Source organism: Acanthochromis polyacanthus, chromosome 22 (assembly GCF_021347895.1).
Source record: "Acanthochromis polyacanthus isolate Apoly-LR-REF ecotype Palm Island chromosome 22, KAUST_Apoly_ChrSc, whole genome shotgun sequence".
NCBI lineage: Eukaryota > Metazoa > Chordata > Actinopteri > Pomacentridae > Acanthochromis > Acanthochromis polyacanthus.
The window spans coordinates 30,255,493-30,280,474 of NC_067134.1; the positions used below are offsets into that span (position 1 = coordinate 30,255,493).

General features: G+C 39.8%; 1 protein-coding gene across 2 annotated transcripts in view; it reads left to right on the top strand.

Moving 5' to 3' along the window:
* The first annotated feature begins 14,666 nt into the window (after positions 1-14,666).
* The window catches only part of LOC127532213 (NACHT, LRR and PYD domains-containing protein 12-like), a 32,648-nt gene continuing 22,332 nt past the window's right edge, over positions 14,667-24,982 (top strand). For both annotated transcript variants that reach the window (XM_051943566.1, XM_051943565.1), the window contains exons 1-2: positions 14,667-14,948; positions 16,690-18,469. In XM_051943566.1, coding sequence (XP_051799526.1) covers positions 14,669-14,948; positions 16,690-18,469 — 2,060 coding nt within the window. In that variant the 5' untranslated portion in view covers positions 14,667-14,668. The remainder of the gene's footprint in view (positions 14,949-16,689; positions 18,470-24,982) is intronic.

Genomic DNA, 24,982 nt, shown 5'->3' on the forward strand with positions numbered 1-24,982 from the left:
GAACGCTTTAAGCCTGGTCCTTAAAAATAGAGAGGGTGTCTGCCTCCCGAACCCAAACTGGGAGCAGGTTCCACAGGAGAGGCGCCTGATAACTGAAGGCTCTGCCTCCCATTCTACTTTTAGAAATTCTAGGAACAACAAGTAAGCCTGCAGTTTGAGAGCGAAGAGTTCTACTAGGATAATAAGGTACTATCAGATCTTTAAGATATGATGGAGATTGGTTATTAAGAGCTTTATATGTCAGAAGAAGGATTTTAAATTCTATTCTGGATTTAACAGGAAGCCAGTGAAGAGAAGCAAGTATAGGGGAAATATGATCTCTTTTGCTAACTCCTGTCAGTACTCTCGCAGCAGCGTTTTGGATCAACTGTAGATGTTTGAGAGAGCTATTTGGACAACCCGATAATAAGGAATTGCAATAGTCAAGCCTGGAAGTAACAAAAGCATGAACTAATTTTTCTGCATCACTCTGAGACAGAATGTTCCTGATTTTTACAATATTACGCAGGTGAAAAAAGGAGTCCTACAGACTTGCTTTATGTGTGAGTTAAAGGACATGTCCTGGTCAAAAATAACTCCAAGATTCCTCACAGTAGTACTGGAGGCCAATGTGATGCCATCCAGAGTAACTATTTGCTTTGAAAGCGAGTTCTAAGATGTTTGGGGCCAAATACAATGACTTCAGTTTTGTCTGAATTTAGCAGTAGGAAGTTAAAAGTCATCCAGGTTTTAATGTCCTTAAGACAATCTTGCAGTCTAGCTAACTGATCAGTTTCATCTGGCTTCATAGATAAATACAATTGTGTGTCATCTGCATAACAATGGAAGTTAATACAATGCTTCCTAATAATATTGCCTAAAGGAAGCATGTATAATGTGAAAAGTATCGGTCCTAAGACAGAACCCTGAGGAACTCCGTGATTAACTTTAGTCTGCTCAGAAGAGTTATTGTTGACATGCACAAACTGGAACCTATCTGATAAGTAGGATTTAAACCAATCCAGTGCTGTCCCTTTAATGCCAATTGAATATTCTAGACGCTGTAATAAAATTTTGTGGTCGATTGTGTCAAACGCTGCACTAAGATCTAACAAAACAAGTATAGAGACTAGTCCATTATCTGATGCTATGAGAAGGTCATTAGTAACTTTCACTAGAGCTGTTTCTGTGCTATGATGCACTCTGAAGCCTGACTGAAACATTTCAAACAAATTATTCCTTTGTAGGTGTTCACACAATTGATTTGCAACTGTTCTTTCCAGAATTTTAGAGAGAAATGGTAGGTTGGATATCGGTCTATAGTTAGCTAACACATCTGGATCTAAAGTGGGCTTTTTAAGCAAAGGTTTGATGACAGCAACCTTAAAAGCCTGTGGTACATAGCCTGTTACTAGAGAGAGATTAATCAGATCTAACATTGAAGAATTAATTAAAGGTAAAATCTCCTTGAAGAGTCTAGTTGGGATAGGATCTAAAAGACATGTTGATGGTTTGGATGTAGAAACTGTTGAAATTGAAATGAAGAGGGTCGCTTTCTGATTGACCTGTTGCTCTGCACAAACCTGTGGCTCAGCACATGCATGATGCAGATTTAGCCCCTGAACAACCACTTTAGCTCATAATGCTGGTTTTCAATAATAACTGTGGTGAAGACTGGAAGTTTTTGCACTATTTTTGGTTTTCATATTAGCCAATATTCCATACACTGAAAAAATACATTTTTAAAAAACTTTTTTAAAAACTGCAACAGTTAATCATTTTACAGAATTACAAATAATAACGAGGAAAAATCCCAGATTTATTTTTAAAATTCACATATTAACTGTGAAAAACAGGCTGTGCAAAATGTCCACATCAAAAGTCTGTTTTTTTTTAAATTGTGATTTGTCCTTTTATAACATTTGGCTGTAAAATAGTACCTACTGAATTAAATGATTGAAATCAACAAAACACACAAAAACTACAAAACAAAACAACATTTTAAAGATATCCAAATCCTAAAAATGTAACATTTTATTATCTTACACAATTTTTAAATTGTAAAATAAAAACATTCTACATATTCTAAAACTGTTTTACATAACTTCACTTTTTTTGTAAAACTATCAATAATTTCCAGTAAAATCCTAGAAAAAAGTTTTAATTTACATGTTGATTGTAAAGAGAAACACACAAAAAATGATATTTTATACAAATAATAATTTATTATTATATAATGTGTGAATGTAAAAACGCACTTTTATTTCAAACTAAAAATTACAGATATTTGCTGTTATTTTACTTTAAAAAAACATACAGATTTTAAAGTTTTTTAATTGAACTTTTAAAACTATCACCTTAATGAAATACATGAAGTGATCCAAACAGAACATTAACATTGTGCCTTCTGTGCGTCCATACTATAGAACTAGCTGTCCCTCAAACACTGAATCTTGTGACTAGTTAGTCTTATTTATAGGGGAAAAACCTTCCCAACACCCAGGTCTTTTCACATTCCTGAGAGGAACCCACCCCCTTTCTAAAACAGAGAGATCTTATGGTGACAAATCTTCAAACCAACTTCCTCCTCTTCCTTTCAGCTGCAGTAATGGCCCAGTGAACTGGATTCTCTCTGTCCTGACTCACATCCTCTGTGCCATAACATTTATGCTGCCTATTCAGAAGCTGCTACATGAATCACAGCAGGCACCAGCTCAGCTCATCACATCCTGACTAATAGTCTGAATATTAGTCTGGGATGATGTGATATCAGAAACCATCTTACTGGAAAGCCACCACACGTACACACTGCTGTTTACAGTGTTCATTCTCGTCAACTTTGGCGCTGCTTGAGCACGAATCTGGTTAAGAATCTGACAAACCGAGGCGTTGACAGTCGATGTCTCATCCACGCTTTTAAGGCCTTGTTGTTCTCTCTGCAGCCAGGCCATACTTATCTCACACAAGAAACTGTATGTGAGCAGAAACAATAGGCTTGACTGAGTGCATTCCCACCAAGGTGTTAGGTTACATGGGCCTGGTCTATTTCAAAGATGACATCAGCAAGAAGGGATTTGCAGCATTATCTTTGTCACTCAGCTTTTGAGAAATGGCACATCAGTCACCAATTATTTAATTTCTGGCATGACGTTGCGATATCAGGAAATAACCCGAGGCCACTGCAGGATAATACTGAGATTACATTTATTACAAATGCTAATAAAAATCCACACCTAATCAATTCTCACCGTGAAATGATTTAAAGTGTCCCATCCAGACTGTGGAAACTTCACAGCAGACGGTGAAAACGAAGCATTTCATTTACATGTGAAGAAATAAATCTCATCCATAAGTGATTGTACATTCATTCACCGGCTCACACACCACCTACTGGATTTTTAAAAAGCCACAATAATGCAATTAGCCGAACAAAGAAAATGGTAATCCACGAGTCAGTGTGACTGCATGGGTGGGATGCATCTGAAACGACCTGAGAAGGACTCTGACGAATTTTCACACCAAAAAGCTCCAGGACAGCCAGACTGAAACAGCAACTCTGTGGGTAGTGCAACTGAAACAACAACAGTAAAAAAAAGAAAAGAAAACATGCATTCAAAAGCAGGCATTTCTCCCAGGCTGCTTCCTGTGTTGCAGGTTTAGATGTAAATTATTTAGTGCAAAATGCAGCCCATTAATTAAATGGTGCAAAGAACTGCAAAGCTGTCATTCACACAGTCTGTATTTACAGATATCGGTAACAGTGTGATACATTATCAGACCAGCAGCAGATTCATAGCTGGGGGTGGATGCACAGATGCTGATAAAGCAGATGTCCACAGTCCTCAACACATTCCAGGCAGCCTATAAAAACAAGGAGCAGAGCCCCGTCTCTGACTGTCTGCAGCAGTCACAGAACTTCATAGAAACATTTAGTGTTATAACCTGATGATCCCAGCGATGCTTCCCTCCCTCCCCTTCCACTGTCTCTGCAACAAGCACAGTAATCTGATCTCCAGCTCAGCCCTGTTTTTGGGAAGCACTCTGCATGTTTGGCCGAGGTGTGGGTCCTCGTCTGAAAACGTTCCATGACAGTGGAAGTTTCCGGCCACGTCTCCGTGTCTCTCTGCTGTCCACTGTGCTCGACTCCCTGCTAAATTCATCAGCCATTGTTTTCTCTGCACAGGCATTTATGATGTCACTGCAAACATAAGCTTTGTCCTCAGATGAAGGATCAGCCAGGGTTCGTGGCCTTATGGGGTCAAACAAACAGCAAATATGGACAGAGGATGACTTGGATCATGGGGTTGGGTGGACATTATGGTGGCAGTAAGAGAGCTTCATTTAAAGAGAAACAAAGAGCATCAACAGGGATGCAGGCAACATTTAATCATCTTTACATTAACCCTCCTGTTGTCTTCATTTCCCAACTTTCTGAAAATTTGCAAAATATTCAGAAAGAAAAAAGTGAAGAATAATTGAAGAATAATTGAAGGAAAATAAAGGCCTTTATGCTTTTAAATAAAGTCTACTTGCACATTTGTCAAAGTTGATTGTTGTCATGACTTTATTTCAATTTGTTTTCCCACTAAAATATTGATGGGATAAACACCAACTCCTCACCATCCACAAACTGTTGTTCCATTTATTCTTTTTTTGTGTGTTTTCATTTTTTTGTCATATATTTATTTTGTCTAATTTAATCAATTTATTCATTGATTCTTTTCTTTCATTCATTTCAACCAACTTATTCAGTTTTATCTCATGCACTCCTCTGTTTTTGTTCCTAAGAGCCCTGTAACAGTAAATTTCTCCTTTGTGAGATCAATGAAGTCTATCTTATCTTATCTTATCTTATCTTAGATGCTGGAAGCTTTTATCTGTCCAACCTGCAGAGGGCGCTGCTGCTGCTGGACTGGAAACAGCCTGAAGGATCAGAGGAGGAATTATTCTGAAGATATGGAGAGAAAACACACAAGTAAACAGTGGAGCAGCTACAATCAGTGATTTCAGACACTGTTGGCTGATTTCATCTGGAAGATATCAGATAAATGGAGGAAAACGTTCAATATTTCACATTAAAACAGCATGAAAGTGAATTAATGAGGCAGGTTCTCAGTTGTAAGGACATTAAATGATCCTTAAAAACAGAATTTACAAAGTGATGTTGTGGGTCTAGAGGCTCAAAGTGTGACATTTACCAAACTGTGTGGAATTATGAGAGTCAAATATAGGAATGAAGCAATGAGATGGGAAAGAAGGTGTGAAATTCTTCAAAGTTTCAATGAATTAATCCAATCTAAAAGACATTTTCATGAATGTGGAAAAACAACAGGAAGTGGTTTAAAGCAAAGAGCCAGAAAAAATCATCAAGTGATCAAATCCAAGAAGAGACTAAAGGAGAGCAGAACACTAAACTATTGAGCTTCCACATTGAAATGAGGAGTGGATTAAAGTCCACAGCAGCAGACAAAGAAGAAGATGAAGCCAGAGAAGGTTTGGATTCCTCAGCTGACATGTAGAATGTAGATTCCCTCTCTGACTGTAGTTCCTGTAAAACAGCTTCTCAGGACATTTAGTGTTGAAATGGAGTCATCACTTCTGGGATTGATTCTTCTTGATTCTTCCTAAAAGCTTCATATTTATAGAATTAGAAAGAAATGGAAAATGTTCCCAAACACACATTTTCACCACAAACTGATCCATCAGGTTTCCTGCTTCGTTTCCCTGACAACAGTGACGTTACGGCCGTTCCTGTTCCTCAAATTAGTTCTGCTTTTACTGTCTTCATGTTGCAGCTTCTTTTCTCCGTCTGAAGGTGAGTAAAAGACACTTTAAACTGTTTTTATCTGTCATATAGGTATGTCACAATGAAACTGATTCAATCATTCATCGTATTTTAACTCAAAAACAACACTGTTGTGACACAACTGAAATATTAAGTAAAAAAATCTTTTAAGAAAAAATCTTCAGACATTTTTGGGTGTTCCCAGCCAGCAGGAGTTATCAAACTGATACAAATACTGCTGAAATAAATGTGTTTTATAAATAATTGTCATTTCATGGGCCAGACCAGATATTGGTACCATCTCAGGTCACCAAACCTAAGTGGTACTAAAATGTACATTGTGTTGATGTGACAGCCTTTCCTCACTGGCAGCTTTATCACTTATTTGTGAAACCGTCACATTCACCATAACCGCTGTATTGCACAATTCATTTCACCCTCTGAGGCCACAGTTGCAAAACTGCAACATTTTTTAAGGCTGTCTGGCTGTGCTCATTTCTGACTGAATGTAGACAAACACTACATATCCCATCATCCCACACTCTGAACTGCAAACATTTTTGTCTGGAAAATCTTTATACTGTCAGACATTCTATCTTCCAAGTTCAAACAACAAGTCTTCCTCTGATCCCCCAGCTCTCTCCTTAGCAACAGTTTCAGCTGTTTTCTAAGTAAATATTTGACATGTACTATTTTTTTTCATCCTAAAGGTGTTTTGTGATGAAATTATTTTTTTTTTAAAAGTACAATACAGTTGAAGATGAAATGAATATCCCCCATATGAAATTTTAAGTTTTTGGGAAAAAAATTCCCAAGTGTTGACAAACAGATCAAAGAATTTTTAGCATGGCTTTTCCAAACATTCTAGTTTTATTTTGGATTCTTACATTATTTCACTTTCCACACAGAAATAAAATTATTTAACAAAAATCAAAAACTACCAGGGTCAAAAATGATTAGCCTCCTTAAAAACTGACCTTTTTATTGAGCCAAACCACAAACCACTTTTGTCCAATCATGTGCTTTAACTCCGTGATGCTCACAGCTTGTAATCAATCAATCAATCAATCAATCAAGTTAACAATGGGGGTTGTTCTACACTTTATGCACAGTATAAAAACTTTGTTAAAGATTTGAGCTGTCACTTGAGAAAGCATCATGTCAAAAAAATCAGCTCAGACTTCAGACAAAGAATTGTTGATGCTTCCAAAGCAGGAGAAGGATCTACAAAGTTATCACAGCATTTCCAAGTGTTAAGAAGTGGAGTGAGAAGTCTAAAGAAGACATACAAAGAGAGCCACACAGTACAGAACAAGTCTGGCAGAGGGAGGAAGCCAAAGATTTTAAAGATTCTGGAAAGAAAATTTGTGAGAGATGTGTCTAAAGATGCTAGAACAACCATCAGAGCAATAGTTAATGACTGAGACAAGTCAGGAATTCTAGTGTCAAAGAAGACACAGAAATAGACTGAACCCTAACCCTCCACTTCTGCAGAAGAGACACCTTCAAGCCAGACTGAAGTTTGCTCAGGACAACCTGGAGAGAGATTATGAATACTGGAAGCATGTCCTTTGGTCAGATGAGACCAAACTAGAGCTCTTTGGCCATGAAATGTTGCTGATGTTTGGAGAAAGAAGGAAGAGGTGTAGAACCCAATGTATTTGTTCTCAGTTCTAAATATGAATTGTTCTTATTAGTACAACTTCAGTGCAACAGTTGTAGGATGGAAATGATTAACATTTGATTTTAAATAATGCATGTTTAACAGTAGGACTGTGTGGACCATATCTTTCTGTACAAGGATCTCCATTCACACTCATGACTTTGGAGTATCTGTATGAAGGTATTTCAGGTGCAAAATGTTTGAGCACCTGTAACATCGAATTTGTAGTTGTGTACATTGAATTTGCATGTGTATCAGCAAATCTGAATTCACACACTCTATGAGTTGTGTACTTGTAAAATAATTTCTTGTATGTGTCGATTTTTTTCTTCCCACAAATACAACACAAAAATACACATTCACAAAATCGTAATTACAGGTGCACAAATCCTTCTCTACAAGTCACATATTTCAACACTGACACGCTCACATTTTGTATGGAGAGAGTATAGGCTTTGATTTCAATATACTAAGAGGAATGGATAAGTTATTTGTGTCATTGGGAAATGCGCATTATCGAGATTAGAGCAGACCAGCCGTCCAAAACAAGAACTCCCTGCACTCTCTCCATCGTGAAATTCCACACCCGGAAGTCGGTAAAGCGACCTCGGATGGAATAAAACCTCTGATTGGCTGGGCGGGCAAAGCGTCTGTCTGACTGTCCGAAAAGTCTGTCAGTCTCAGAGCATAGAATTTATACACAGATCGGATCGTTTTATAGTTTTGCACCAAATATCTCAGCGGGACCGGAAGTACGATTTCTGATTTGCACCTGTAGAAAACAGAGAATGTGTGACTCGTGGGGAGGATTCGAGTGGTTGTAAGTAGCAATTTGTGTTTGTGTGTTAGAGGACACAGCTATTTTCATGGTAAATTATTTCACATACTTATTGCACAAGTTCACATTCAGATTTGCACATACTCAAATTCTCACTTCAACTTCACTTCGTACAATACAGGTGCACAAGTATGTTTTGCACTTAGTGTGCTGCAACAATAGGTGCAAAATGTGAGCGTGTCAGTGTTGAAATATGTGACTTGTGGAGAAGGATTTGTGCACCTGTAAATGTGATTTTGTGAATGTGTATTTTTGTGTTGTATTTGTGGGAAGAAAAAAATCGACACATACAAGAAATTATCTTACAAGTACACAACTCATAGAGTGTGGGAAACCAGATTTGCTGATATACAAATTCAATGTACACAACTACAAATTTGATGCTACAGGTGCTCAAACATTTTGCACCTGAAATACCTTCATACAAATGTTTCTGTAGACTTCTGAGATCATTTTGTTGCTGCCATCATGTGTTCCATCATCAGTGAAGATTAATGAGTCCGTCCCAGAAGAAGCCATTCAAACCCAAGCCATGACATTACCTCCACTGTGTTCACAGATGATTTTATATGTTTGGGATCGTGAGTAGATCTTTTCTTTCTCCAAACTTTAGCCTTCCCATCACTTTGGTAAAGGTTCATCTTTGTTTCATCAGCACAAAAAGCTTTGTCTCAGAATATTTGAGGTTCATCTCTGTACTTTTCTTCTTGCTAATGAGTGGTTTACATCCTCTGGTGAATTCTCTGTACTTTTGTTCATGAAGTCTTCTGCTAACAGTAGATTGTGATGCCTTCACTGACAGTTGTTTTAGGTTCTTTCTTTACAGCTCTCACAATGTTTCTGTCATCAGCTGCTGCTGGTTTCTTTGGTCTATCTGTTCCACGTGTGTTGCTTTGTCCACCAGTGGTTTCTTTCTTCTTCAGGACATTCCAAATGGTTGCATTTGCTATGGCCAATGTTTGTTTAATGGCTCTGACTGATTTTCCATCTTCTCTCAGCTTCACAATTGCTTGTTTTCCACCCATAGACAGCTCTCTGGTTTTCATGTTGGTTACATCTCTAACTATAGATGCAGTCTGCACAGATAAAACCCAAATCTGAAACTGAACATAGACATTGAGCACTATTTATTGTTTGAATAATCAATGTAATAGGACACACCGGGGCAACAAAACACACCTGTCTGTCACATGTTGCAGTATTTCTGGTCACATTAAAAATGGGTGGGTTCAACAAAAAGGTGCTATCTTCTAAGTTGTCTATCAAATCCTGATGTAAATACCTGGAAATAAAAGCTGAAATGTTGATCTCTTGTCTCATATTCATTGTTTGATGTCAATATACTGAACTTTATGTAATAGTATCGGTACTGAAACACACCTGTTTCCTGTTCTTAAATCAATGCATCTGCATCTATACCAGCTATCTTTCCATCAGTCATCATGTTCTGACCTTTGTTCCTGTTTCTTATCTGCATGACCTGACTACAGTCTGTTCCTGGTGTGTTTTACAGCTCTGTTACTCTGTAAATGATTCTCTGACCCACCCAGAGAACCTTTAATTTACAGTCAGAGCCTTACTGAGAATATTACTCACAGCTCCAAACTGCCACATCATCATTTAATTCATCTGTATTGATTTCATCTCTCTAAAGAATGTGAGATAATATTCTGATCAGACTGATGGTTTCAGGTAGAACGTCTCTGGAGCTGCCGAGGTAACATGACACCTGTTAGATTATTGGAGCAGCTGCTATGAGAAGTTCTGACAGGATACAGCAAACTTTAGAGTAACTGATTTCTGATCACCTCTTTAACCAATATTTTACTTTCGCATTATGAATGTACATATTCCAAATAATGGCGTAGTGGTTAGCACTTTCGCCTTGCAGCAAGAAGATCTCTGGTTCGACTCATGGGGTGGGCCTGGGATCTTTCTGCATGGAGTTTGCATGTTCTCCCTGAGCATGCGTGGGTTTCCTCCGGGTACTCCGGCTTCCTCCCACAGTCCAAAAATATGCTGACGTTAACTGAGTACTCTAAATTGCCTGTAGGTGTGAATGCGAGTGTGATTGTTCGTCTGTGTATGTAGCCCTGCGACAGACTGGCGACCTGTCCAGGGTGTCCCCTGCCTTCGCCCGAGTCAGCTGGGATAGGCTCCAACACCCCCCGCGACCCTAATGAGGATAAAGCGATGGATAGAGAGAGGATGTTCCAAATAAGAAACTTTTTAATAAGTTTTTAGTTCTTTCTAAGGGAGTGGAAGCAAGAAGGTGCAGCAGGTTAATGATTTATGATAATAAAGTCCAACAAAGGAGCTCTTTGATCTGTTTGAGGTGTTTCAGTGACGGCAGCCTGCAGACTCAGAGGACCGGTGACAGAGAAGCAGCCCAGGATTTTCTGTGTTTCTGCTCAAACCAGGACAGCAGAGATCTGTACTGGTGGGAAGAAGCTCAGTAAGTAGAACTTTGATTGATTGCAGTCTCTGAGGTTCCTCCTTCATCACCAACAATCAAACATGAGGCTCAGTGTCTTTAAAAGCAAGTGTGCAGACAGAGAGAAGTTTTCTTCCAGAGGACACAGACATCCCATCAGACTGAGGACTGGACATTTCATCTGATCCTGTTTTATCCTCGACACTAAACTGGTGACTAAAATGTGCTGTTTAGTGAGACTCAGTTTGTTGTTTGGACTCAGTGGCGTCATCAGAGCTGGACATCCCAAGCTGTAGCCCCCAGTGTTTATGAAGAGCCCTGGATCTGGTTCATGGATCAGTCCAGTCATTAAACTCCCCAAAATAAGAGCAGAGCACTGATCCAGCTGTAGCTGATGTTGTGTGTCATGAGTTTGTGTGGTTTACAGACGGAGTGCTTGTTAGAAAACTGGTTGATCTGCTTTAGCTGGCAGGGTGTCTGCTTTTGGATCCTTCAGCCAATCAGTGAGTGAGAGGAAATCTCTCGTTTGTTCATGATGTTGATTTTTCTTGTGAGAGGTGTGTTTCGTCCCTGGTTTGTTAACTCTGACTGAAGTTTTAGTTTTTATCAAGCCGACTTCCACAAATAAAGTCTGGCTTTGTTGAACTTGTTTCATAGTTCATCCCTCTGTTGTGGTGTTTGTTCTGAACTATTCTGGTTGATCATTCAGAGGATGTCTTCAGATGTGAAGAGCTTCTTTCAGACTCCTTCAGAGTCTTTCTGGATCAGTGCACCAAGGAGCAGCTTCTACAAATACAGAGCATTATGGGATAGAAACTGCTGATAGGAAGCCTGAAGTGAGTGTAAAGGTTAGTTGAAGCTGGACCTGATTGAGGCTGGTGAGCTTTGGAAGCAGCCTGTTTGTCGTCCAGGAGTCAGTGAGAGACTTAGACGGTAATTTAACTTGTGGACAGCAGAGGGAGTTATTGCAGTTCTAGTTAAAGCAGCAGTTGGAGCTGCAGTGACTGAGGCTTGAAATAGAGGAAAAACGAGAAACCATAAAACAGAGAACTAAAGAGGAAAATCCTGAGGAGCAGCAGAACCATTTGGAGCTTTACTTTCTGAAGGACCTCGTCCAAAATCTACCATGAAAATATTGGACATTAATATGATTTTCAACTTTCACTCTGTTATATTTTGAAGCATCATCAATCCTGATCATGTCTAACAAATATTCATTCACTTCTCAGATTTTAACTTTTCAGATTGCAGTTTATTTGCGTTGTACAGATGTTGATAAAATGACATAAAGAAGTGTTTTCTATATAATATATGTTAAAGGGATATTTTTACAGTGTGGTACTACCAATACCACAGAGTGTAGCTGAAAGCAAAGTGTGTAAAACTGCAAAATTTCATGATTTTTTCACACCTCTGTATTTGGTACAGCATGGTATCAATAGACCTTCGCATACTGATCAATAGTTGGCTTAATTTGCATTCCAATTTTGCATTGATGCATCTCGATAGATATATAAAATATTTTAATGATAAGTAAGCTTTGACGGCATTCTTTTCCTGGAAATCATCTGATAAAACGTACCACAGACTAAATGCTTCATTTGTGGAACATTTGAGTTTTGATACACTCTACAATTTCCTCATGTTTCCTGAACGTCTCACATGCAGACTATGGTAGATGCTGCTGGGTTCTCAGACAGGTGTATGACCAACAATAACTGAAAGAAATACGGTGTTCTAATGTCAGATTTATCCAAGCTGACACCAAGTCATTTTATCTCCATCATCTGTTTTCAGAGTTTTCTACCAGTGGAGCTCGCAGTGAATACCACAATTGATCAGTTTCATTTAATGTGGAATGTCAAAATCATGACTGTGGTTAGTATTCACTTAGTTTTGCTGCTCTAGTGCTGTGTGAACTTTTCAGAATGAGGTGTGTCTGAGTCACACCTCTCCCTCTCCACTAGCCTCCTCCTCTCTTCTCATTTAGTTTTGAAGAATATCATCCACAGACTGCTTTATTTTTAGAATATGCAGCAGCTGAATATCTCTCAGAGCACCACATGCTTTCCTTTTGGAGTCTGTTTCCATTTTCTTGTGAAGCAATACATGGCATGGATCTGGTCCCTCTCTCTGTTCCTTTGCATCAAATGACGTTAACTTGTGGGTTGGTTGAGGCTGACATGGCCGTTGGCTTTCAGTCTCAGCTCCCAGTAGAGGAGGAGCAGCTGATGCTTGGTAAGGATTTAGCCGTGGATAAAGTGTGGGCCGGCTGGTAATCTGAATATATTAAAGCAGCCGACACCACGCCCTGCAGGGACTCCCTAGTGAAGTTTCTAGACTCTGATGGGGAGACTCCAGGTGATATTTTCCCAGCCTGTGCTGTTATTTGAGCTTCCTCCGGTGCTACACTAGTTACAGTTAGTTGCAGCTGCTATGAACGTTGCAGGTAAACCAGCTAGCTGTTTGTAGCACAGAGTTGGTGGCAGCACAGAAAGTAAGTTCTGTTTTGTCTCAGTTGTTTGACAGAGTTATGTCAGCATCAACAGTGAGGAACAGCACTCAATGCTATTTCCTCCTGGATGGGATCTTGGTTGCCACATAGTGGCCACTTTGTAGGAGAGCCAGTTTTCTAAGTGGTGGTTCTGACAAGTCTGCATGGCAAAGTACCCCGATTTGTTGCATTCCAAAAATGATCCAATCTGGTGAAGTTTCCAATTTTACATCCAATTTGTTTGCTCAATCGACTTAAACAGATTTCATGTTAAACATAACAGATCTACTGAGTTTCATGCTCAGAGCCAGGGTGCTTTGGAACATTTCCTTTACTCAGTGATGTCATTTGGTTTCAGCATTCGATGAACTAGAAAGTTGCTGGTCTCTCCGAGTGTGCAGTGTGTTTGGAGGACATGGTGGTGTATTCATGCACTTGATGGGTGCATGTTAACTGTGTGTGTGTGTTCTATTTGATAGCTGTGCAGCTGTGCTGCAGTTTCCCCAACCAGTAACCTAAAAGGAGCTGAGACGTCTTTTAGGAATGTTTGATTTTGTGAAAACTTTGCATCGTTAGTCTCCCTGCTGACAGACCTGTTAAAGGAGAGAGCTGAGTTTATCTGGACTCCACAATGTCAGGAGGCATTTCAGGGAGTAAAAGCTGTGTTGTTTTTAGCTCCAGTGTTATTGGCAGCACAGAGAGATGCCAACCAAGTGGATGCTGGGTTGTTGTGGTTGTTGTTGCTTTTTGTGGTAGAATGCCCTGAGCGTGGGTTGTCCTGTGAGTTTCTTTTCAAAGAAGATTAATAAATATGAACTAAACTACTGAGTCACTGAAAAGGAGACGATGGTTCTGGTGTGGGATTTGCAGCACTTCAATGTTTCCATTGATTGTGAAATGTTGCCCCTGGTGGTTTTTACTGCCCATCATCACATAGTCTGTGTAAAACCCAAACCAGAGACTGATGCATTGGACTTTATTTCTCCAACCATACAGTTAACACGTTGACCATATTAAGGTGTTGAGGAGGGTCATGAGACTGAACTGGTTCTACCTCTGTAGGCCTCCACTCAGATTACTTTGGTCTAAACATCGTCTCTCTCTCCTCGAGGATCCACACCTCTTGTCTGTAGTTTGTTTCCTCATTTGTTTCTCGCTGGTAACACTCACACACGCCTCACTCATCCACCAACACTACTGACACTTGGATTCCTCACACCTCAAGCTCATCATTGTTTGTCCTGATATTCCTTTGAAATGAAACATAGATGTTGCATCTTAGACTTGTTTCTCCTCTTTTGTCACTGACTGTGAATGAATCACAACATGAAACAGTTTCACTTGTTAAGGAAAATATCTACAACAGCTGCTTCAATCATGCAGACTGGTGGTGAATCATAAAGTAAATTGCGCAGCTGTTTCCACAGCAATGATTTATTTTTTGTCATTTCTGTTGGATCTTTACAGGGTGAAAGATGACGACACCTCAAGAAGTTCTTCTGAGGACTTTGGAAGATTTAGGAGATGAGGACTTTGAAAAATTCAAATGGTTCTTGACCCAGGAAGGAGTCCTAGAAGACTTCAAATCAATCCCAAAGTCTCACTTGGAGAAGGCAACCAGGGTCAACACTGTGGATCAAATGGTCCAGATCTATGGTACTTCAAATGCCCTTAAAGTCACTGAGAAGGTTTTAATGAAGATGAATAAAATTGATCTGGTGAGGAAAATCTTAAGAACCATCAAAGAACGTACAGGTAAGTCAGGTGAAGTTTAAAATGAGATGTTTCAGAGATTCTAAGAAGAATACATAGATGCTAGAATGATTAATTTACATTATCTATCAAGCATAAGCAACAATCAACAAAACCCACAGTAGCAGCACAAACCATTATTACAAAGTTTCCTTGTGAAACTGCGATCAACAAAGCAGGTCTGACAAAATCTGCAGAGAACACAAATCTGTGGATTCAGGTTTGAAGCACCTCTAGAACCCTCCAGACTGCCAATATTTTCTACCTCATTCTTTATGTCTCCACACACAGGAGACATATTACTGATCAAAAACCAGTAGAAAACTAAACCACACAAAAACTGCCCCCAAAATTATGACAGAAACATAAAACATTAGTTAACAATCTGCACATGAATATGACTAAAGTCAAAATGAGTTCAGGAACTGCAGAAAATAGCCCCGAGATTGATCCCAAACACACTTTGTCCATGTGGACAACCAAAGCAAACACACTGCAGTTGGTGTCTCCAGTCTCTTAGTTTAAGGCTTCATTCACACTAATGTGGACATTTTCTAAGAAGGATATTGTCACACTTCACATACTACTCTTAAAAAATTACACAACCGTCATTTTGCACACCTGTACACGTGACAACACAGAAACGACTGACTTGTATCAGTGGACTGGTTGGTAAAGGTGTGTCCATGTGTGAGTAAGAGACAGAGATGATGGGAGACAGTGGAGTGGAATTAGTGATCTGCAGTACATTATGCTTTCTATACTTCTAAATGTACACAAACACACATTTCTCAATGCACACATACACAAAATGAGCTCCACAGCAGTTAATGGAAAGAAGCCTAATTAGCGTTGCTGCTAACCTGCTCCAGAGGAGGTCATGTTCAGAGTTTGGAATTTAATCGTCTGTAAGAAGCATCTTCCTTTCACCAGTTCTTCTTTTGACAATTCTCGTTGAGTAAAATAGATTCTCAGCTGAAGTTTTATCTGAAAGCCACTTGATCTGTACATTAGTGATGGCACTGAATGACGCTATCTAGGTACGATATTTCATAGTGTATATGTTGTGTTGCCATGGGAACCCACATGCTTTCACTGACTGATGCAGAAAATTCTTAAATAAGAGTTTCATACTTGGTCCTAAGTGGCTGCCCATCCTGTTCTACACTGCTGGTGCTGCAGTTAATAGAATAAAGATAACAAAACTGATTAATCTATCGGTTTTTATTTCAGAAAATATTCAGTAAGAGTAATTTCACTTTGGTTTGGCTATAAACCAAAGTGAAATCCTTTATTATGGGATAGTGTAACAGAAATATTGAGTATCATGTCTAAATGAATGAAGTTTAAAGTTTAACAGCTCTAGTTTGCAGCTATAAGTTAAAAATAAGCAGCTGCATTGAGAGTCACTGAGTAGGAAAATACATATCATAACTGACAGCATTAACAGTTTTCTGCCAGAATTACTCTCTGGATTCATAACTGTGATTAAACTCTGATTTTAATATCTGTCAAACGCCAGTAAAACCGTTCCTCTCTGCTTGGATTCAGTCTGTGTTTGCATCATCCTCTCTGATTTCATGAAATAAAGGATGACTTTACCATAAAACCTCACCCAGTAAGGACCTGACAGTCCAATAAGATGAATCTATAACACACCACTCAGAATATGTTTTTATTCAGACATTTTTAAACAGGATCTTCACGTTTGTGTATTTTTTTTGTTTGTTTGTTTTTGATGCAGAGATTCTGTCCGGGTGTCAAGATAAGCTCAAGTCTAACCTAAAGAAGAGGTTCCAGTGTGTGTTTGAAGGCATTGCTAAAGCAGGACAGAAAACCCTTCTGAATGAGATCTACACAGAGCTGTACATCACAGAGGGAGGGACTGCAGAGGTCAATGATGAACATGAGGTCAGACAGATTGAAGCAGCATCCAGGAAACCAAACAGAGCAGAAACAACCATCAGACCAGAAGACATCTTTAAAGACCCATCTGGAAAATACAAACCAATCAGAACAGTGATGACACTGGGAGTGGCTGGCATCGGGAAAACAGTGTTAACACAGAAGTTGACTCTGGACTGGGCTGAAGACAAAAGCAACCAGGACATCCAGCTCATGTTTCCATTGACTTTCAGAGAGCTGAATTTACTGACAAAGAGAAAGTTCAGCTTGGTGGAACTTGTTCATCACTGTTTCATTGAAACCAAAGCAGCAGGAATCTGCAGCTTTGAAGACTTCCAGGTTGTGTTCATCTTTGACGGTTTGGATGAGTGTCGTCTTCCTCTGGACTTTGACAACAATGAGATCCTGACTGATGTTACAGAGTCCACCTCAGTGGATGTGCTGCTGACAAACCTGATCAGGGGGAAGCTGCTTCCCTCTGCTCGCCTCTGGATAACCACACGACCTGCAGCAGCCAATCAGATCCCTGCTGACTGTGTGGACATGGTGACGGAGGTCAGAGGGTTCACCGACCCACAGAAGGAGGACTACTTCAGGAAGAGATTCACAGATGAGGAGCAGGCCAGCAGCATCATCTCCCACATGAAGACATCACGAATCCTCCACATCATGTGCCACATCCCAGTGTTCTGCTGGATCACTGCTACAGTTCTGGAGGAGCTGCTTAGAAGCAGAGAGGGAGGAAATCTGCCCAGAACCCTGACTGAGATGTTCATCCAACACCTGGTAGTTCAGACCAAAGTCAAGAAGATCAAGTATGATAGAGGAACTGAGACAGATCTAGACAGCAGGAGGATGGTTGAGTCTCTGGGAAAACTGGCTTTTGAGCAGCTACAGAAAGGAAAACTGATCTTCTATGAGTCCGACCTGACAGAGTGTGGCATCGATGTGGAAGCAGCATCAGTGTACTCAGGAGTGTTCACACAGATCTTTAAAGAGGAGAGTGGCCTGTACCAGGACAAGGTGTTCTGCTTCGTCCATCTGAGCATTCAGGAGTTTCTGGCTGCAGTCTACATGTTCCACTGTTACACCAACAGGAACCAGAAGGTTCTGGAGGACTTCCTGGGAAAAGACTGGAAATACAAGAACAGAGACACTCTGGATGTGTTCATGTACGGAGTCATGGAGAAATCCCTCAGCAGTAAAAATGGTCACCTGGACCTGTTGGTTCGCTTCCTTCATGGGCTCTGTCTGGAGTCCAACCAGAGACTGTTAGGAGGTCTGCTGGGTTGGACAGAGAACCATCCAGAAATGATCCAGACAGTCATCAACAACCTGAAGGAGATGAACAGTTATGGAATGTCTCCAGACAGAAGCATCAACATCTTCCACTGTCTGATGGAGATGAAGGATCTCTCAGTACATCAGCAGATCCAAGAGTTCCTGAAGTCAGAAAACAGATCAGAGAAGGAATTCTCTGAGATCCACTGCTCAGCTCTGGCCTACATGCTGCAGATGTCAGAGGAGGTTCTGGATGAGTTGGACCTGGACAAGTACAGAACATCATGGGAGGGACGGTGGAGACTGATTCCAGCTGTGAGGAACTGCAGAAAGGCTGGGTGAGTCCAGATGTGATGAACATGATCAGTCAGTGTAGATCAGTAGTTCAGTTCTTCAGATGTTCTCCAGAACATTCTCATTACACACGTGGACAAAATTGTTGGTACCCCTCAGTTAAAGAAGGAAAAACCTACAATTCTCACTGAAATCACTTGAAACTCACAAAAGTAACAATAAATAAAAATGTATTGAAAATTAAATAATCAAAATCAGCCATCACTTTTGAATTGTTGATTAACATAATTATTAAAAAAAACAAACTAATGAAATAGGGCTGGACAAAAATGATGGTACCCATCACTTAATATTTTGTTGCACAACCTTTTGAGGCAATCACTGCAATTAAACGATTTCTGTATTTGTCAATGAGCGTTCTGCAGCTGTCAACAGGTATTTTGTCCCACTCCTCATGAGCAAACAGCTCCAGTTGTCTCAGGTTTGATGGGTGTCTTCTCCAAATGGCATGTTTCAGCTCCTTCCACATATGTTCAATGGGATTCAGATCTGGGCTCATAGAAGGCCACTTTAGAATAGTCCAACGCTTTTCTCTCAGCCATTCTTGGGTGTTTTTGGCTGTGTGTTTTGGATCGTTGTCCTGTTGGAAGACCCATGACCTGCGACTGAGACCAAGCTTTCTGACACTAGGCAGCACATTTCTCTCCAGAATGCCTTGATAGTCTTCAGATTTCATCGTACCTTGCACACTTTCAAGACACCCTGTGCCAGATGCAGCAAAGCAGCCCCAAAACATTACTGAGCCTCCTCCATGTTTCACCGTAGGGACAGTGTTCTTTTCTTCGTATGCTTGGTTTTTGAGTCTATGAACATAGAGTTGATGTGCCTTACCAAAAAGCTCCAGTTTGGTCTCATCTGTCCAAAGGACATTCTCCCAGAAGCTTTGTGGCTTGTCAAAATGCATTTTTGCAAATTCCAGTCTCGCTTTTTTATGAGTTTTTTTCAGCAGTGGTGTCCTCCTTGGTCGTCTCCCATGAAGTCCACTTTGGCTCAAACAACGCCGAATGGTGCCATCTGACACTGATGTACCTTGGCCTTGGAGTTCACCTTTAATTTCTTTGGAGGTTCCTCTGGGCTCTTTGGATACAATTCGAACGATCCGTCTCTTCAATTTGTCATCAATTTTCCTCTTGCGGCCACGTCCAGGGAGGTTGGCTACTGTCCCGTGGGTCTTGAACTTCTGAATAATATGAGCCACTGTTGTCACAGGAACTTCAAGCTGTTTAGAGATGGTCTTATAGCCTTTACCTTTAAGATGTTTGTCTATAATTTTTTTTCGGATGTCCTGGGACAATTCTCTCCTTCGCTTTCTGTTGTCCATGTTCAGTGTGGTACACACCTTTTCACCAAACAGCAGGGTGACTACTTGTCTCCCTTTAAATAGGCAGACTGACTGATTATGAGTTTGGAAACACCTGTGATGTCAATTAAATGACACACCTGAGTTAATCATGTCACTCTGGTCAAATAGTTTTCAATCTTTTATGGAGGTACCATCATTTTTGTCCAGGCCTGTTTCATTAGTTTGTTTTTTTAAATAATTATGTTAATCAACAATTCAAAAGTAATGGCTGTTTTTGATTATTTAATTTCCAATAAATTTTTATTTATTGTTACTTTTGTGAGTTTTCTCAGTGAGAATTGTGGGTTTTTCCTTCTTTAACTGAGGGGTACCAACAATTTTGTCCACGTGTGTATTCTCAGTGTTCCACTTGTTTATTTCAAACATCACATGTCAGCTGTGTTTAGTCTCAGATGTTCTTGAGATGTTTCAAATGCTGTGAAAATGTAGATTTTTCATTTGCTTGTGTTTAAAGCTGTGAAGTTAATAACTGTTTTATGTTTCATTCTGGGGCTGCACAGTGAGTCGTGTTTAGCACTTTCGCCTTGCAGCAGAAGATCCCGGTTCAAATCCCGGGGTAGGCCTGGGATCTTTCTGCATGGAGTTTGCATGTTCTCCCTGTGCATGCGTGGGTTTTTTCCGGGTACTCCGGCTTCCTCCCACAGTCCAAAAATATGCTGAGCTTAATTGGTTACTGTAAATTGCCCACAGGTGTGAATGTGAGTGTGATTGTGTGTCTGTATATGTAGCCCTGCGACAGACTGGTGACCTGTCCAGGGTGTCCCCTGCCTTCGCCCGAATCAGCTGGGATAGACTCCAGCACCCCGTGCGACCCTAGTGAGGATAAAGCGGTGTATAGAGAATGGATGGATGAATGTTTCATTCTAATATTTGGTTATCTGACAGTTTTTTTCTTTTGTGTTTCTTCCTTTGGCTGATGGAGGAAACATGCAGATCTACTGAAACACATGAAGAACTGTAGAAGTTCTTGTCCAGGTTTTATCACAGCATCACTTTATCACATGTGAACACACTAAAGTTGTTATTACACGAGGAGCTTCTGAAATCAGATTTTATTCACTCCTGTTCAGAGTTTAAAATATGGTCTGAATCATTTTCTAAAGTCTGGGACAACAGCTTGAATGGATTGGTGGTATTTTTATTGAGTTGCTCTCGATTTATTCTTTTTGTATCAGTTTTTATTCATCTAAAGCTTTAGAAGTTGTTTTGCAGCACTAGATAGTTCAACAGATAATTCCTCTAATTTAAACTGAGTATCTAAGTTTAGCTGAAGCAGCTGCTTTGGTCACACATGACAATAATGAGATAATGTTGATGCTGAAACAGTGATTTGGTTTCTCAGATAGAGAATAATCCAGAGATCAGTGAAGTGATTCAGTCACTTGTCTAACAGTTTCTATCTAAAGCTTGTTAACGTGGACATGAGACTCCTTAACTAGTGATTATACAGAGACTGTCGCTGCAAAGTGTGTTAAACTGAGTCATGGAAAATTTTATTGATCTGAACTCAGCTGTTAATTTTGTTTAACAATGTGTCTATTTGTTTTTGAAAGGAAACAAACACAAACAATGTGGAGAACAAAAACAAAACAAAAATAGCTCAGGTGGGACAAGACAATAACCAGTTCCAGATCAGACAGGAGTTTACATAGGCAGGCTAGACCAGTGTAGGAAATCCTGATAGTATGGGAGAAGACAGTGTAGGTCCAATATATTTTAAGTACGGTTCCCAGACTTTATGGAAAGTGTCCACTGTTGAGTGCAACATACAGGTAATATATTCATTAGGGATACAGTCCATTTGGAGATTGTGCCACGATTTCTTTGATGGGGTGGCGTCCTTGCTCCAAAAGAGCAGAATGTTCTTCCTTGCAGCAAAAGTCAGTAATTTGAAGAGTCTTTTATGCTTCCTCTTGGTAATATGAACATCGAGGAGACCGAGTATGAGGCACATAAGGTCCAGCAGTATTGACTTACCAAAAATAGTGGAGAGTTCATTTGTAATATCTAGCCAATACCACTGTAGTTTAGCATGACCAGAAACAGTGCACATAATCACCAGTCTCAGTATTACATTTCCAACACAATGAGGAGGAGTTAGAGTCTAGTTTGTTTTTTAGAACAGGTTTGATATGGACACGATGTAGAATTCATAACTGAATAGATCTGGCCTGGTTACAAACAGATATATCCACAGCATGTGCCCATACCTCCCATCAGGCTGCACTGTCTATAGAGATGTCCAGGTCTCTCTCCCAAGCTTCCTTGGTGGGCTGGGCGGTTGGAGGTAGATTGGAAATAAGTGCCTTATAGAAAATAGTAACATGTTTCTTCCTAATCTAAGCTTCCTAATCAAATCAGAATTATTCACAGACAAAAGGTTAAACAGCGGACATTTGGACTGAGAGGATTCTACATCAAGCCAAATGGAGGCTGGATCTTGTTTAAGCCAGTCAGCTATCACCCGTCGGTGAGCTGCAAGCTGATGTAGTCTCATATTAGGAACATCTAAACCACCATCAGAAGCAGCCATTTGAAGTTTTGTCATCTTGAGTCTGGGTTTCCTTTTGCTGCAGATAAAAGCACTTAGCCAGCCTTCCAACACCTTAATAACCCTGTTTGATAAAAGAATAGGGATCATTTGCAGTGAGTAAAGCAATCTGGGTAGAATGTTCATTTGCAGTTGTTCAGCTGTTCATTTTAAAGAGGGAAGTCGTGTTCCAGAGTCCAGATTTTACGTCTTTACTCATATTCAGTTTCTCACAGACAGAATCTCAGGTTATCAGAGCAGAATGGTAGAAGTCAGACTGTTTCCAGAAATCTGATTCACTCAAAGTTCAGAGTTGTGTTTTAATGCTACAAACCCTGATAATGTGTTTGTGATGACTTTTTGATGGAAATAATTCAGCTATGTTGGTTTGTTCTTTGTGTTTCTGCTGAACAAGTTTCTCAGAATCTCAACAAAGAACGTTGAGGACAAAAGTTGACTCAGTGGTCTGTCATCACATCAGAATATTTCCTGATGTTCATATTAATGATGTTCAGGTGTGATGCTGTCCAGTGATCAGTTTGATTTGTGTAGCGTTTGACAGCAGGCTGTAAATGTTGAGTGATGGAGGTGAAGCTGACAGCAGCAGGTCCACAGCAGAGACATCATCATCTTTCTACTGGAACTGTTTATACAAAACCAACAAGCAGTAAAGTCTCAGTAAAAACAGACAGAAAATGTTCTTCTGATCCAGATGTTCTCCTGAGAACTTTGTGAAGTCAGACTTGGGATCAGATCACACTGACAGACTGTGGACAGTATGGAGGCCTGAACATAACTCCATCTTCTGTGCTCCATCTGCAGATTCAACATTTACATTTTATGTACAGTTGAAATCAGAAGTTTACATACACTGATGAAAAAACACCTCACTTTCCCCAACACTGTCTGACTTTAAATCAGAATAAAATTTTCCTGTTTCAGGTCACTTAGAATAACCAAAATTATTTCTTTTTGCTCAGTGCCAGAATAATGAGACAGAATTTTTTGGGGAAAATTTTTAATTACTTTCTTCAAAGTCAGATGTTTACGTACTCTAAGATTACTTATGCCTTTAAACTATTTGGGAATGCCCAGATGATAATGTCATGGCTTTGAAAGCTTTTGATAGGTTCATAGAAAACATTTTAATGAATTGGAGGATACCTGTGGATGTATTTTAAGGCACACTTCAAACAAAATGCTTCCTTGTGTGTCATCATGGGAAAATCTAAAGGGTTCTGTGTCCCAGATATGATCATGTTTGACTGCATAATGTGTGTATCAACTCCAGAACAAAAGCTAAAGACCCTCTGAAGATGCTGGATGAAGCTGGTAAGACAGTGTCATTATCCACAGTGAAATGAGTTCTGTACCCACATGGACTGAAAGGCTACTCCACGAGGAAGAAGCTATTACTACAAAAGGAACATAAAAAACTCAGATTACAGTTTGCAAATGCACACAGGAACACAGACCTTAATTTTTGGAGACTTATCCTGTGGTCTGATGAAAATAAAATTGAACTGTTTGGCCATAATGAGCATCGTTACATTGGAAGGAAAAAGGGAGAAGCCTGAGTACACCATCTCAGTGTAGGAATAATTATGAATTATGAATTATGAACTTGTTAATTGGGGCACCACCTCGCGTTTTAATTGCGAGGAAATTTATTAACATTAATAAAAATATTAATTAATATAAATTTTGATTAATTAATCAGTCTAATATTTGAACATCGAAAATTCTGAGAAAAATTGACCCCAGTCTAGACACACAGAAATGCCAAAGACGGTACTTTTGTGCTAAATGAAGGACATTTATTGACTAATAATAACACAGTGATTGATACAGTGACAAAATAGAATGTGTACGTGCCTAAATGAATAAAGACTATGTGTGTGTGTGTGTGTGCAATGAGATGGGTGTAAGCCATGAATCTTCTGTCTTGAATCTGAGATTATGGTACGGAGTAATCAGACCGCGGAAGAGAATGGCTAATAATTTGGAATATGACCGATTGACACAGAACTAAACGGAGTTATTAATATTTAGATGAAATTATGATTATTTTTGACATCAACCACTAATTCAGATCACAAGTCAGCTGGTCTTACTTGATGATGGGTCACCCAAGAGTCCAGGAGCCAGGATGCGGTTGCGGTATCACAGAGCTTAGCTGATTCCCAGATGGAGGCTGGAGCCGTGTGTTGTCTAGCAAAGCTTCTGCTGCGTCCTGCTCGCTTCAAACTTCGGGGCCTCGGGGTCTGGTTCGACCCAATTCGGCTGATGCTCGGCTGACGGTGGAGAGGGCTGGAACAGTCTGCGTTCTTCTGGGTAGACTTTGCCAAAAATAATTTGAAAAGTGAAGGCTCACGTTCGATTTCTGCCGGCAGGTCTGGCTGAGGCACAGAGCAGATGTATAGACGGAGCCGCTGAAAAACCGGAGGAATAAAAACTGAACCGGGACCAAATTGGTTCCTAATACAAAAATCGCAGATAAAACAAAATGAGTTCTGCTTGTTGAGAATGAGCAAAAATGATCTATTATCGAAAAAGGACAAATGAATAAGAAGTCGTGGTTAACAGAGACCTGCTCTGATGACC